General features: G+C 47.7%; 1 protein-coding gene across 2 annotated transcripts in view; it reads right to left on the bottom strand.

Moving 5' to 3' along the window:
• The window catches only part of LOC106581317 (ephrin type-A receptor 4), a 77,118-nt gene that overhangs the window by 12,961 nt on the left and 49,563 nt on the right, over positions 1–14,594 (bottom strand). The window contains exons 5-10 of one of the 2 annotated variants that reach the window (XM_014163293.2): positions 11,066–11,401; positions 3,355–3,479; positions 2,968–3,127; positions 2,026–2,137; positions 842–897; positions 280–393 (exon numbers count right to left, since the gene is read on the bottom strand). In XM_014163293.2, coding sequence (XP_014018768.2) covers positions 280–393; positions 842–897; positions 2,026–2,137; positions 2,968–3,127; positions 3,355–3,479; positions 11,066–11,401 — 903 coding nt within the window. Of the gene's footprint in view, positions 1–279; positions 394–841; positions 901–2,025; positions 2,138–2,967; positions 3,128–3,354; positions 3,480–11,065; positions 11,402–14,594 lie in introns of both variants that reach the window. The other variant, XM_014163292.2, reaches the window with a different exon arrangement.

Raw genomic sequence — 14,594 nt, 5'->3', positions numbered from 1 at the left:
TTTAATCATTGATCGACCCCCTCTGATCCCCAATCCCTCCTTCTCAGTCGAGCAGAAAGAGAGCAAGAGAGAGGGAAATGGCTATTGATTCTTTTCTATTATTTGGTTTGTCGGCTGACTTTTTCCAATTCAGACAGGGGAAAACATGAACATTACATTTTCCCTCCCAAGTCATTTTATTGTCTATTGACCCAATGAGTCTGGCCAAATATTACCAGTCTGACAGAATGGCCATGTTGACATAGCAAAAGTATGTGCAATAGTAAGTCCAGTCCGTACCAATGCCAATGACTTTCTCAATCTTGATACAGGAAGCGTCGATCTCCTTGGCAAACTCTCGGACAGCCTGGTTGGGGTCCTCGTAGGTGAAGGGGTCTACGTATATCCTCACTCCTGAGAGAAAGGAGGAGGGAAAAGGGACGGTTAATGCATTCTGACCAGCAGAGCCCCATCTGTCCTTCATTTTCCCCATGCTGTGGGCTATACTGTCTTCCTCTCTTCTCCTTTATCCTTTAATTCCTCAACTTCTACATTACAACATCTCTCCATCCAATGTCTCTGTTAGATTGGTGTAATAACTCTTATTTCATCAGAGTTAATGACATCTAAAGTAATATGATAGTATTTATCTTGTCAATAGACTTTCACTGGAGAATAATGTCGTAAATGTTATACGGCATTACTTTTGGAATACACATTTCATCCACACTTTTATTACAAACATACCTTTTTTTTATTACTCTATTAACCAAGTGCATAATTTTTTAGAGGCTCTTTTTTTCAGTGTCGCTCATCAGTGAACGTTGATACTAGCGTAGGATGAGTACAGTGAGTGGTCTACCTTGGTGTAGGTGTTTCTCTTCATCAGCATCCTGCTTGGCCTTACTGTACTTACTCCTTCTGGGGAGAAAAACAACATGGCCGATGTGGTTAGCTAGGTTCAGCAGCACGGAGCAAGTCAATGGTGTTATTATTGATGTTGTCTAAGGCCACCAGATGTGCAGGACAATGTTGGACTAATGACTTTTAAACATGACAATGTGCCTCTCTGTCCTTTTAATGACTGTTAAACAGCTCTGTGAGCCACGCTGAGCACTACCCACCCACCCCTCCCCCACACGATGGTCAAGACACAATGACAGACAGTTACCGTCAATGAATATGAATCAAAGACGGCCACCTGCTTGGCTGGAAGAGCCCCAATCACACACACATGTGCGCACAAACACACAAACATCCCCCTTCTCCATTGCCCACACACTCTCTTTCTCATACATATAGAAGTGTCCAATCACACAGGAGCGCACACACACCCACAAACAGTGGCCAGTAAAAGACAGAGCGTGGTTAAAGCGTGAAGAGAGAGACCCCATCTGCATGTAATCCCATCTGTGTGTCACTGCTTTGTTCTGCTCTACTGCTCGCTGGTTAACACCCTCTGATTGGGTCACTGCAAATCCACCTGCTGCCTCCTTCTTTCTCACTTTTTCTCTCTTCTTCTACACCTCCCTCTCTCTCGCTCTCGCTCTCTCTCTATCTCTCCTACTCTCTCACTGTCTCTCTCGCTCTCCAGCTCCCCGCAGGTCACAGAACCTACCACCCCATATTACAGCCACAGCGAGAGATAAAGGGATAGAGGTGGAGGGAGGAGAGGGGGAGAGAGGAAAGAGGTGATGGAGTGGGAGAAGAGGAGCGAGGGTCGCTGATTACATCTCTTCAGCTGTCACACCGTCAATCATGTCTCAGGTGGGGCTACACATCACTCACTGGGGCTGTGTGTGTGTGTGTGTGTGTGTGTGTGTGTGTGTGTGTGTGTGTGTGTGTGTGTGTGTGTGTGTGTGTGTGTGTGTGTGTGTGTGTGTGTGTGTGTGTGTGTGTGTGTGCACGTGCACCTATCGTCGACGTGTGACAGACACTTTTTCGAATCTGCCTCTACATCTGCCAAGCAAGACATTCTCTTCCCGGAGGCAAGATGGAGAGAAAGAAAACAGGGAGAGAGAGAGAGAGAGGGGATGAGAGTCTCACCTCCTGCTGATGACGAAGGCACTGATGAGTATGAGGAGGAGAACAACACTGCCCACCACAGACACCAGCAGCACTGTGGAGTTAGTCCCATCTCCGATGATAGGAGCTGGAACTGAATATGAGAGGAAGAGCGGGAGGGAGAGAGAGAGAGAGAGAGAGAGAGAGAGAGAGAGAGAGAGAGAGAGAGAGAAGAAAAAAAGGAGAGGTAGTGAGAGAAAGAGAGAGAAAAATTAGAGGGAGTGAGAGAAAGAGAGAGAAAAAGGAGAGGTAGAGAGAGAAAGAGAGAGAGAAAAATGAGAGGTAGAGAGAGGGAAAGAGTGGGTGGACAGACACAGAGCAAAGTCAATATCATTCAGTCTAATCAGGTCCCGAGATGTAAAACCTACAGCAGATATTCTATTTGCCATCGTCATTGACCTCTCCCTTCCTCTCTCCCTCCATGTGTGGCCCAGAGTATTAGTCCTTCTTCCCTATCCTCCATTTTATGAGTCCCCATAAAGTATTGTGTTTCTCAGAGGCCCATTGAGACACAATGCAGTGCCATTCCACCGAGCAAAGAGCTGTGTGCTTCAGTGTGTCATTACCATATGCCACTATCTCCATCTGCATCACAAAGAGACACCTGTGTCTAGAGGACAGAACAGACGTCCTCCTGCCCAAATGACAGGTCAGGACGTTTCATAACAGTCAATAATATACTCATGAGTTTGAATGTTTGTTAAATGTTTGGGATTATTATTGTTATTCAGATGTATTAAAACATGTGATATCAGTATGTGACATTATGTCTATATCATTCATGTTCCAACATGTTAGAAGCTGTGACAAAGATGTAGGTGGGTAGCATGTGCTAAAACAGAACACATGTTGACACTTGCTCTGTGTCACAATGACATCATCACAGTGATTTGTGCGATGCTGTCAAGGTTGCGCTCCACTTACCAGAGTTGGTCATGAACTCGAAGGGAGCGCTGAACTCTCCGTAGCCGGCGGCGGTGCGAGCGCGCACATGGAACACATAGGAGGTCAGAGGGGTCAGGCCCTTGATGTCGGTGTTCCTGGACGACGTCTTGATAATGCGATAACTCCTCTCATTCTGGTCCTGAAGGAGAGAGAGAGGGATGAAAAGAGTTGAGGTGGTTTTCCTTGCATGTCAAAGGTTCTTACTTCAGCTTCGTCAGAGGAGGCAGTCAGGTTGTCACCTTTTCACTGTTCAGAAAAAAATTAAATTCTCAACCTGTCAGGTTCAATGTTATTTTAAAGCCTGAGGAAACAAACTGCATTACCCAGAGAACTGCATTTCCCAGAGAAGTACATTTATCACCTCACCTTCTCGTAGTATTTGACCTCGTACTCCAGGATGACCCCGTTGGCTTTCTCAGGCTGCTGCCATGCCAGGGAGATGGTGTGTCTCGTGATGTCCTTGGCTTGGATCGAGTTGACGGGAGACGGGGCTAGGGACAGAAAGAAAAGACAAAAAGAGAGAGCTTTTAGCCTTTTATTTTTTTATTTAACAATTATTTAACTAGGCAAGTCAGTTAAGAACAAATTCTTATTTACAATGAAGGCCTACTCCGGCCAAACCCCAACGACGCTGGGCCAATTGTGCGCTGCCCTGTGGGACTCCCATCACAGCCGGATGTGATACAGCCTGGATTTAAACCAGGTACTATAGTGACACCTCTTGCACTGAGATGCAGTGCCTTAGACCGCTGAACCACTCGGGAGCATTGACCTATCCTGCCTTGTTGTTTTGACCCTCTGAGCCACTAAGTCTGTTTCTTTCCTATTCCTCTTTCTGAGAAAGTCACCATGAGGCAATCAACTCCACCTGCCGTTCAGCTTGGCTCCCAGTCAAAGGGCTTAGGTGAGTACGGCTAATGGCTACGGCTGCAGCGCTACAGCTAAGGAGTCCAATGGTGAAGCTCTATTGCTAAGCCCAATGGTTGGAATACATCAAAACAAACCTTCCCAATGCCTACAGCTAGTTTCAGACCCATTTCCCTTCTTCTCCACACAGCAGATGCTCCAAGCTAAGCTAAGGAATATCTCACTTCCTGTCCCGCAAATTCCAAAGATTCTCTGGTCTCCCTGGGAAACCACTGCGTTGCTATGACGTCTCCCCTGCTCCCTTGCTGTTGCTGCTCTGTCTTCTAGCCAATCAATCATTTTTTTTATTAAACGTAGGCAGAGGTCAATGTCTAAAGGCCATTCTGCAGCAGCCCATGATGAGACAGTATTTCAACCAGCTGCTCTGTGTCTGTGTTCCGCCTTCAACATCTGCAGGTTAAAACACAAATAACAGCTCACACTCACTCCCTCCCAACTCGCTCCAAAAGTCAAACCTCTATCTCCGAGACTGACATCACGCACATTGGGTCAGAGTCAGTCACAGACGACACTAGAAAGTCACATCATCCATATGGATATAGTTGTCTGGGGAAAAACATCCACTTACTGATGGAAAAGCACTGACAAATGCAGAGGTGGAGCCTTCAAAAAGACCAGTGCACACTCGTGCCCAAGGAAAGACAAATACAATTATAGACAGAGGGTCACACAGACAAACAGACAGGCAGGCAGAGTACACACACAGTCAGGTAGAGCTGGATGGGGGAGTTCAAAGATATCTTCAGACAGAGCAGGGCTCTACACTGACCTTTTTTACAAGGAGCACGTGTTGAAAAATGTAGGTGCACACAAAGACATTTAGGAGCACAAGGAAAAATATTTGAGATATTAAAGATAGAATCCTTCATTTTTCTAGGCGCACTAGTGCTCCTAAATAAAAATTCCAGGTCGCACAGCAAAATATATAGACGCATATGCAAGTCAAATGTTGTTACTGTAGAGCCCTTCAGGAGAAACACCCTTCCAGCCCCTTCCTCTCACCTCCTCAACAGCCATTAACCCTTCCCCCATATATACACATTACACACACACAGACCCAGTCACACAGACCCAGTCACACACAGACCCAGTCACACACAGACCCAGTCACACACAGACCCAGTCACACCACGTCACACACAGACCCAGTCACACACAGACCCAGTCACACACAGACCCAGTCACACACAGACCACGTCACACCACGTCACACACAGACCCAGTCACACACAGACCCAGTCACACCACGTCACACACAGACCCAGTCACACCACGTCACACACAGACCCAGTCACACACAGACCCAGTCACACAGACCCAGTCACACACAGACCCAGTCACACACAGACCCAGTCACACCACGTCACACACAGACCCAGTCACACACAGACCCAGTCACACACAGACCCAGTCACACAGACCCAGTCACACACAGACCCAGTCACACCACGTCACACACAGACCCAGTCACACACAGACCCACTCACACACAGACCCAGTCACACCACGTCACACACAGACCCAGTCACACACAGACCCAGTCACACACAGACCCAGTCACACCACGTCACACACAGACCCAGTCACACACAGACCCAGTCACACCACGTCACACACAGACCCAGTCACACACAGACCCAGTCACACACAGACCCAGTCACACAGACCCACTCACACACAGACCCAGTCACACCACGTCACACACAGACCCAGTCACACACAGACCCAGTCACACACAGACCCAGTCACACCACGTCACACACAGACCCAGTCACACACAGACCCAGTCACACCACGTCACACACAGACCCAGTCACACACAGACCCAGTCACACACAGACCCAGTCACACACAGACCCAGTCACACCACGTCACACACAGACCCAGTCACACCACGTCACACACAGATCCAGTCACACACAGACCCAGTCACACACAGACCCAGTCACACACAGACCCAGTCACACAGACCCAGTCACACACAGACCCAGTCACACACAGACCCAGTCACACCACGTCACACACAGACCCAGTCACACACAGACCCAGTCACACACAGACCACGTCACACCACGTCACACACAGACCCAGTCACACCACGTCACACATAGACCCAGTCACACACAGACCCAGTCACACACAGACCCAGTCACACACAGACCCAGTCACACCACGTCACACACAGACCCAGTCACACCACGTCACACACAGACCCAGTCACACACAGACCACGTCACACCACGTCACACACAGACCCAGTCACACCACGTCACACACAGACCCAGTCACACACAGACCCAGTCACACAGACCCAGTCACACACAGACCCAGTCACACCACGTCACACACAGACCCAGTCACACACAGACCCAGTCACACACAGACCCAGTCACACCACGTCACACACAGACCCAGTCACACACAGACCCAGTCACACAGACCCAGTCACACACAGACCCAGTCACACCACGTCACACACAGATCCAGTCACACAGAGACCCAGTCACACACAGACCCAGTCACACACAGACCCAGTCACACCACGTCACACACAGACCCAGTCACACACAGACCCAGTCACACACAGACCCAGTCACACAGACCCAGTCACACACAGACCCAGTCACACCACGTCACACACAGACCCAGTCACACACAGACCCAGTCACACCACGTCACACACAGACCCAGTCACACAGACCCAGTCACACACAGACCCAGTCACACACAGACCCAGTCACACCACGTCACACACAGACCCAGTCACACACAGACCCAGTCACACACAAACCCAGTCACACAGACCCAGTCACACACAGACCCAGTCACACCACGTCACACACAGACCCAGTCACACACAGACCCAGTCACACCACGTCACACACAGACCCAGTCACACACAGACCCAGTCACACACAGACCCAGTCACACACAGACCCAGTCACACCACGGCACACACAGACCCAGTCACACAGACCCAGTCACACACAGACCCAGTCACACACAGACCCAGTCACACAGACCCAGTCACACACAGACCCAGTCACACACAGACCCAGTCACACACAGACCCAGTCACACCACGTCACACACAGACCCAGTCACACACAGACCCAGTCACACACAGACCCAGTCAGTCACACACACTGTCCTGAATCTCCACCATAGGCTACCTTACATTATCCTTACATCTCCAAAGCTAAAACACAAATGCAGGCAAAACATTGTTGCTGATATTTTGGTAGCTTACCGTCTGCCATTTAAAGTTAGCTAGAGCAGTAATACTATAGAAGCTAGTACTACTATAGAAGCTATAGAAATAAATCTCTGACCCGTGACTCTGGCTACTGTAAACTTCCTATCCAGCCTACCTGGTGCTGCCTTTTAAACAATTACACTGCTGTGATTATTGAGGCAACCCCTATCGTCGATTATGAAAGGATTATCTGTGACATTATATATATTCTATTCCCCCAGACCAGTCCAGGGGTTACTGTTCCGTGAGCCTAGTGTTCACTCTAATGCTAACACAAGCAGGCTTTTAGGGAGGGACTGAGTTCAACCAGGCCTGGAATCCAAGCACCAACGATGGGTTATGTTTCAGTGGTGGGGGCAGTGGGGTTTGAAGGGGGGCGATGGGTCTGGAACGGGGTGGGGGGGTGTACAGACAGCTCTCAGAGTGAGAGGCGGTAAATAGATTTCCCTGGGTTGTGTCATCCTGCCGGTCGGGCTAAAGTGTTGCGTCTCTATTAAACAATTAGAACGGCGGCCATTTGTAACCCTCAAATCAATATTTACTGGAGGGCGCCTAGCAGCCAGACCCACTTTGAAGGGCCCCCCGGGGGTGGCCAGGGACGCTCCTGACCAGAAAGAAATCCAAAGGGTCAGCCGGCCCATTCCCCTTAGGTAATCCACACATTCATCTTTTCTCCAAAGATGACAGTTATGGAGATTTAATCGGGTTCTGGTCCTCTGTTGCTTTTTTCCAAGGCTAATGTGAAGTTAAAGATGAGTGATTCTGTGAGTGGTTCCTTCTAAGGCTTGGTATGGAGGAGGTGAAGGTTACAATGGAAGGACACACGCTGTACTATCAATCAGGGAAAAGTTTAAGACTTAGAGAAGATAGAACACACACATGCATGCACGCAAGAACACACACACACACACACACACACACACACACACACACACACACACACACACACCAAAAACACATAGGACACATGTAGGCCTACATACACACACATTGTGTCACTATCACACGCCAAACACACGGCCAGGATCAAGCTAACACAGGCGAAGCAGGAGATTAGAGATGTAACAGCAGGGCTAGATTGGAGAATAACAGTGTAAACTAGCTGCCTGCCCAGCACCTCTGTAGACAGACCTGAATGTGGGGCAGATCTGTAATGTCTTACTGCCTCCTGAAAGCGTGGGCTAAAACGCTCACGGAATACTAAGTGGAAAAGCAATGAATATTCAGATCTCATTTCCCAATAATGTGCTCCAAAAACTCTTTTACAGCTCGCCCGCCGCAACACTCACACACACGCACGCAAACACACACACACACACACACACGCACGCACGCGCGCGCACGCACGCACGCACGCACGCACACACACACACACACACACACACACACACACACACACACACACACACACACACAAACTCATTATACCAACAGACAGATGGAAACACACATAAAAACATACACATACTCACATTATCGCTCACAGACAGTGGAGAAAGTCAACGGCACACAGCAGCCCATGCATATATTAGCTACCAGAGACACATTAGCAGAGCTGGGAATGAGCAACACAGACAAACTGAGATTAGTTGAACGTTTGCTCCCTGGGTGGATGAAAATGTCTTTGTGGGTAAGTTTGTTGAGCTAGCTACTTTTTGAGCTACTTTTTGAGTCTATGTGTCACAGTGAGAAAGAGTTGGGCCCTGTGAGTAAGTTACGCTTTTGAGTGAGTTAGTTTGTCTTACAGAGAGAGAGAGAGAGAGAGAGAGAGAGAGAGAGAGAGAGAGAGAGTTGAGTGAATGAGTTTGTCTTTGTGAACATGTTCGTTCTGAGATATTCAGGTAACTGGACCAGCTGTGGTCAGACCGTGTGGTTTGGAGAATATGTGGTGGATTATGGTTTGACATTAAAGAAACAAAGGCCGGGGAACACATGCGGGTGCCATATTGAAGTCTGGTTGCCAGATTGGAATCACTTGATTTGCTGCAGCAGAGGAAAAAACGGGCAAAGTGGGAGCTGTTTTTCAGGGCGTCGAGAAATTGTTTCCCCCATACGAGATCCCCAATAAAGTCTCCTTCCACCCAGGTCCCCGTGTTCACCTGCATTTCCGATTCAGCATAGTGATGGAAACACACGCACACACAATGACAAACACATAGTGATGGAAACACACACACACACAATGACAAACACTTGCACGCACTAACTCACTACCTTTTCAAGACATTACACATACCAAGGATCATACTGAGACATACACACACACACACACACACACACACACACACACACACACACACACACACACACACACACACACACACACACACACACACACACACACACACACACACACACACACACACACACACACACACACACACACACACACACACACAAGATCTAGAGTAAAGACTGGATCTCATAAACTTTCTAAACATCCATTTACAGGTCAGCACAAAGCTGGACATCCTTCCAAAACCCTGAATACCACCCCTCAACCCCACACACACCCCTTCCTTCATCCAGAGGGGTGAAGGGGTTACACCCTGTCTGATTTACCAGGGGGATTGTTCATGGTGAAATTAGGAATCCCCCCACTCCCCCTCTGCACTCTTTCCCTGCAGAAACCTGAATCTTGATCAAGGCTGCTGGCCCAAGTGGCTTTTTACAGAGCATATCATAATAAATCTATCATAATAAATGTGTAATCCACTGTGTCTGGATGGGGGTGATATAGAGAGAGAGACAGCCACAGATGACTGTCTGGATTACAGGGGTGAAATCAGAGCTCTGAAAACCCCTACTGAGTATTAGGGGAGAAATCCAATCAACTCTGGTGCTATTCTCTTCAACCCGCACACACACGTTCTCAAGACACACACACACGTTCTCAAGACACACACACACGTTCTCAAGACACACACACACGTTCTTAAGACACACACACACGTTCTCAAGATGCACACACACGTTCTCAAGACACACACACAAGTTCTCAAGAAACAGACACTTTCTCAGACACACACATACACATGCACAGGCATTCTCTAACACACACACGCACACATTCTACACAACACACAAAATAACCTGCAAATGCAGACATTTTTGCCTCACGCACACACAAGCATGACCACACATGCACACAAGCACACACACACTCCTAATGCCTCCAGCTGCAGGAGGGCCAACTTAATGTAAGTATTAGAGAATGGAAAACAGTTGTGAAACATGCTTCAGTGACGAGCCAAAGGCAACATAATTTATATATCTTACTATCGCAGGACAACTGGTTTCAAGGCAGCTCTAAATCCATTAATCTCTCCTTTCTCCCAGACCAGATAAATCAAGCCATCCTGTCCTTAAATAGCCAGTCAGAATCCTCCAGAGATCTTCTCTTTTCCCAGGGATCAAAACAGCAACACAAAAAGGCACTTAGCCCGCCACCCAAGAGCGCCGCAGTAAAACCAGAGGTAATAATCATCTATCAGGAGGAAAGGAAAGGTCACAGCCGTAAAATACATTTGCACAACAACTGGAGAAAAAATGTCCGAACGACAAAACAACAGGGGCCTTTCAGCGCACCACCAGGCAGGGAGCTCTACTGTGGTTGTAGAGGGCCAGCCGCGGTATTCATGATCCCATTCCACTGGAACAATACACACACACACTGCCCTACCCAACATACCGCAACTTAATTAAGCCTAACCAAATCAATACAATTCATTAGAATAGAAATGTTGTCTGTTTCCCCATTCCCCTTAAAATAAAATAAAATTCAAACATTCAAAGCACATCTCAACCTTTACCACAACCCAACAAACAACAACAGTCTCCAGCATCTCTCTCCCCACCCACACACATCTCCCCCCAACCCCAACCCCAACTCACCGGCCTGGTTGGTAGTGACCGTCACCGACACGGCCTGCTCAGGTCCAGGGCTCTGCTGGGAGACCCCGTTAACAGCCCAAATCTCAAAGGTGTAGTTGGTGTGAGCCTGCAGGTCATTGATAGACACCTTGGTGGCCCTGAGGCTCAGCTGCTGGGGGCTGAAGTGGACCCCGTTCCCACAGGGCTGACACCGTGTCCCCTCGGGCCCGCAGCGTTTACACACCACGTTGTAGCTGAGGTCCTGGCGTCCGCCAGAGGAGAGAGGAGTGCTCCACTCCAAGTTGACCGATGTCTCATTGACGTTGGAGATGAGGTGGAGCGGAGCCGTCGGGGGTCCTGGGAGAGAGAAGAGGGAGAGAAAGGTACAGGGTTCGAGAGGTAGTCTGAAGTACTCTCACTTAGCCAAACTTATGGGTAACTGTCAGACAAAGCAGCTGTGAGAAGAGAGACTTGGTTTGAAGTGACTGAGTAGACTTTGGTGTTGCAATTAAAGACAACACTAAATTGTTGAAATTGAAACACTTTGTTTTGGGGAAATCAATAATAGTGTTTGTCTGTGGTGGCTATAGCTAAGTGATTAAGTCCTAATTATAGTTTGCAGTCCCTGCTAACCCAACAATTCCTGAGGTCTCCTTTTCTTTTCAAAAGGGCTGGGAAGTTAGGAAGTCCAATTTCAACTTGGTTTAGTCAAGATATTAAGTTAAATGTAATCCCTGAACTGATTGTGTTACATTCATGTGGTGGATGTGTAATTAGTTATCATGGCTGTGAGCCTAACCCAGCTGGTCCCAGATCTGTTTATGGGACTTGACAGAGTTTGTTTTCAACCCAGTAATAAAGAAGTGGCCTTGATCTAGGGTCTGTGTTGTATAATGTTTCACTCTGTACCCCCCCCACAGACTAATGGAGGTCACATGCGCGAGCAAGGGGATGGACACGGGCTGAAATATGAATGCCAGTCCATCTACTGACGAATCATTTCACAATGGAAATTAATTATCAGTGTTATTTTTGGAGGAGCGACGTGGCAATGAATGATTACACAGAGAAACTGAGAGAGAGAGAGAGCGAGAGAGAGAGAGGGGGGGGAGAACGACTGGAGGAGTGTGTGCATGTAAGTGTATGTACGCTCTTGTGTGTTTGTGTGGTCAATCTGGTGATAGTCCATGCATTTACAAATAGTAGAGAAGAGGATGATAGAGTGAGAAAGAGGGGGGGAGAAGGAGAAGACAAACACCGTCTGTTCATCCAGGAAGCAAAAAGCCACTGATTAATATGGAGGACAGGGGCTGTACTGGGGAGGAGATAGGGAGGGGGAGAGAGCGAGAGAGAGAGACAGATAGATAGAGTGTGAGAGAGAGTGTGTGAGAGAGAGAGAGAGAGAGAGAGAGAGAGAGAGAGAGAGAGAGAGAGAGTAGGGGAGAGGGTCATTCCAACTGAAAGACACCTAAAAGCTATAGAGATGGTTTGGGTGGAAATGGGCAGTGCTCTCTCCTTTTGAATTGAGGGATAGAAAGAGAGGGCTAGAAAGAAGAGCTGAGAACTGGTGTGGAATTTACTGGGTTCTCATGTACTGTGTGTGTGTGTGTGTGTGTGTGTGTGTGTGTGTGTGTGTGTGTGTGTGTGTGTGTGTGTGTGTGTGTGTGTGTGTGTGTGTGTCTGTGTACAGGGTTAATATTAGCATCACCCCTACCTTCAGCCCCTTCCCTGTCTGACAATCCATTACCAGTTCTCATTAAACATTATGATGAAGCCTCCCTCCCTCCCTCCCTCCCGCATCCCCTCTCCTCCCTCCCCCCTCCATCCAGTCAGTTATAGATGATGGTTTCTATATTAAGGTGGCGGTAGCTGCAGAACCATCACTGTAATGGTCTTTTGTCATGCAAGGTTCAATGTACCAGTCTTCCTGTTCCTATCTCCTCTGTGGTTTCCTGCTACAACACTAAGCTATTAAACAGATAGATTTTCTTAGTGCCATTCTGTCATAAATGTATCTGAGCTGGATTTATCCCCCAGTACAATGGGGTTTTGGGTCCATGTCTGAGCACGGGAGATATTGTAGTGTGTGTGTGTGTGTGTGTGTGTGTGTGTGTGTGTGTGTGTGTGTGTGTGTGTGTGTGTGTGTGTGTGTGTGTGTGTGTGTGTGTGTTAGTTTTGGACTATGTGTCAGTAAGATGTGTCTGTCTGTCTGCTAGTTGTTGCCATGGTAAGTCATGCTGTGCTGTTTAATGAACTAAGTATATGATGGGTTATTATATAATGCTCTATTCAATCACAGACACATTCCAGAAGCTCCCTGGTCTCCTACATCCCATTAACACTACCTTTGGCCATACCTGTTGCTCCCAGGATTATCCAGACAGAGAGGGTGAGCGTAAGAGAGAGGGAGATGGGAGCCATCAGCTGTGACTGACACTGGGTAATTAAACAGTAGGGAACGCAACCACAACGCTTCCAAAACACTACCAAAACACTACCACAACACTAACAAAACACTACCAAAACACTACCACAACACTACCAAAACACTACCAAAACACTACCAAAACACTACCACAATGCTTCCAAAACACTACCAAAACACTACCAAAACACTACCACAACGCTTCCAAAACACTACCAAAACACTACCAAAACACTACCAAAACACTACCACAACGCTTCCAAAACACTACCAAAACACTACCAAAACACTACCACAACACTACCAAAACACTACCACAACGCTTCCAAAACACTACCAAAACACTACCAAAACACTACCAAAATGCTACTTGGAGCAGGCACCGTCTGTGGCCAGCGCACGGTAGTAGCCAATCTTACAGGCTGTAAGAACACAGATAGCGAGAGAGACAAGGTCAGTCGGCATTGTACATAGAGAAACACACACTCACAGATAGTACACACCCCACACACTGTGGAATGTTGCTTTCATTCGATCATAACTACTTAACACCTCTCTATCTCTCTATCTCTCTCTCTGTCTGTCTTTCTATTTCTCTTGTTGGGCGATTCAACAAGCTGACTGGGGTCTCCATCTTCTATTCATTTTATCCAGCTCTACCCATCTGTCATCATTTTCCTCCTCTGAAAGCCAGACATTTCACCAATGCCCTATGGCTGGCTATGATCAGACTAATAGAGAAGAGAGAAGTTACCACACAAGAGTTACACAAATATCACATTACCGCCCCTCCTCCCTCTCTAGAATTAAACTAGGCTTTATTGGCTGGGCTGTGAGGTGCATTGTAACCAAAGCCATGGGCATTCCAACATAATTAACAAACAAATGTCACCCCATTTGGCCCAGTGTCTCCTCTGAGCCAGGTTCTCAACACATAAGGCCTACACTACACTACACTTCACTACACTACACATGCCTCAAATTGTAACCTAGGTGACACTTTTCCGACTCGGGCGACGGCGCTACCCTATCCTCTTGATTGACAGCTTGATTTGAGGGCACGGCTTTCAAGGAGTTCCTCTCTACTGTACCGTTTCCATAATATCTGAGAAGTCTAGAGGGTTG

The sequence above is a fragment of the Salmo salar genome, chromosome ssa20 (genome assembly GCF_905237065.1).
Source record: "Salmo salar chromosome ssa20, Ssal_v3.1, whole genome shotgun sequence".
NCBI classification, from domain to species: Eukaryota; Metazoa; Chordata; class Actinopteri; order Salmoniformes; family Salmonidae; genus Salmo; species Salmo salar.
Note: the sequence above shows the minus strand (reverse complement) of the source record. Positions and strands in the feature narration are given on the sequence as shown.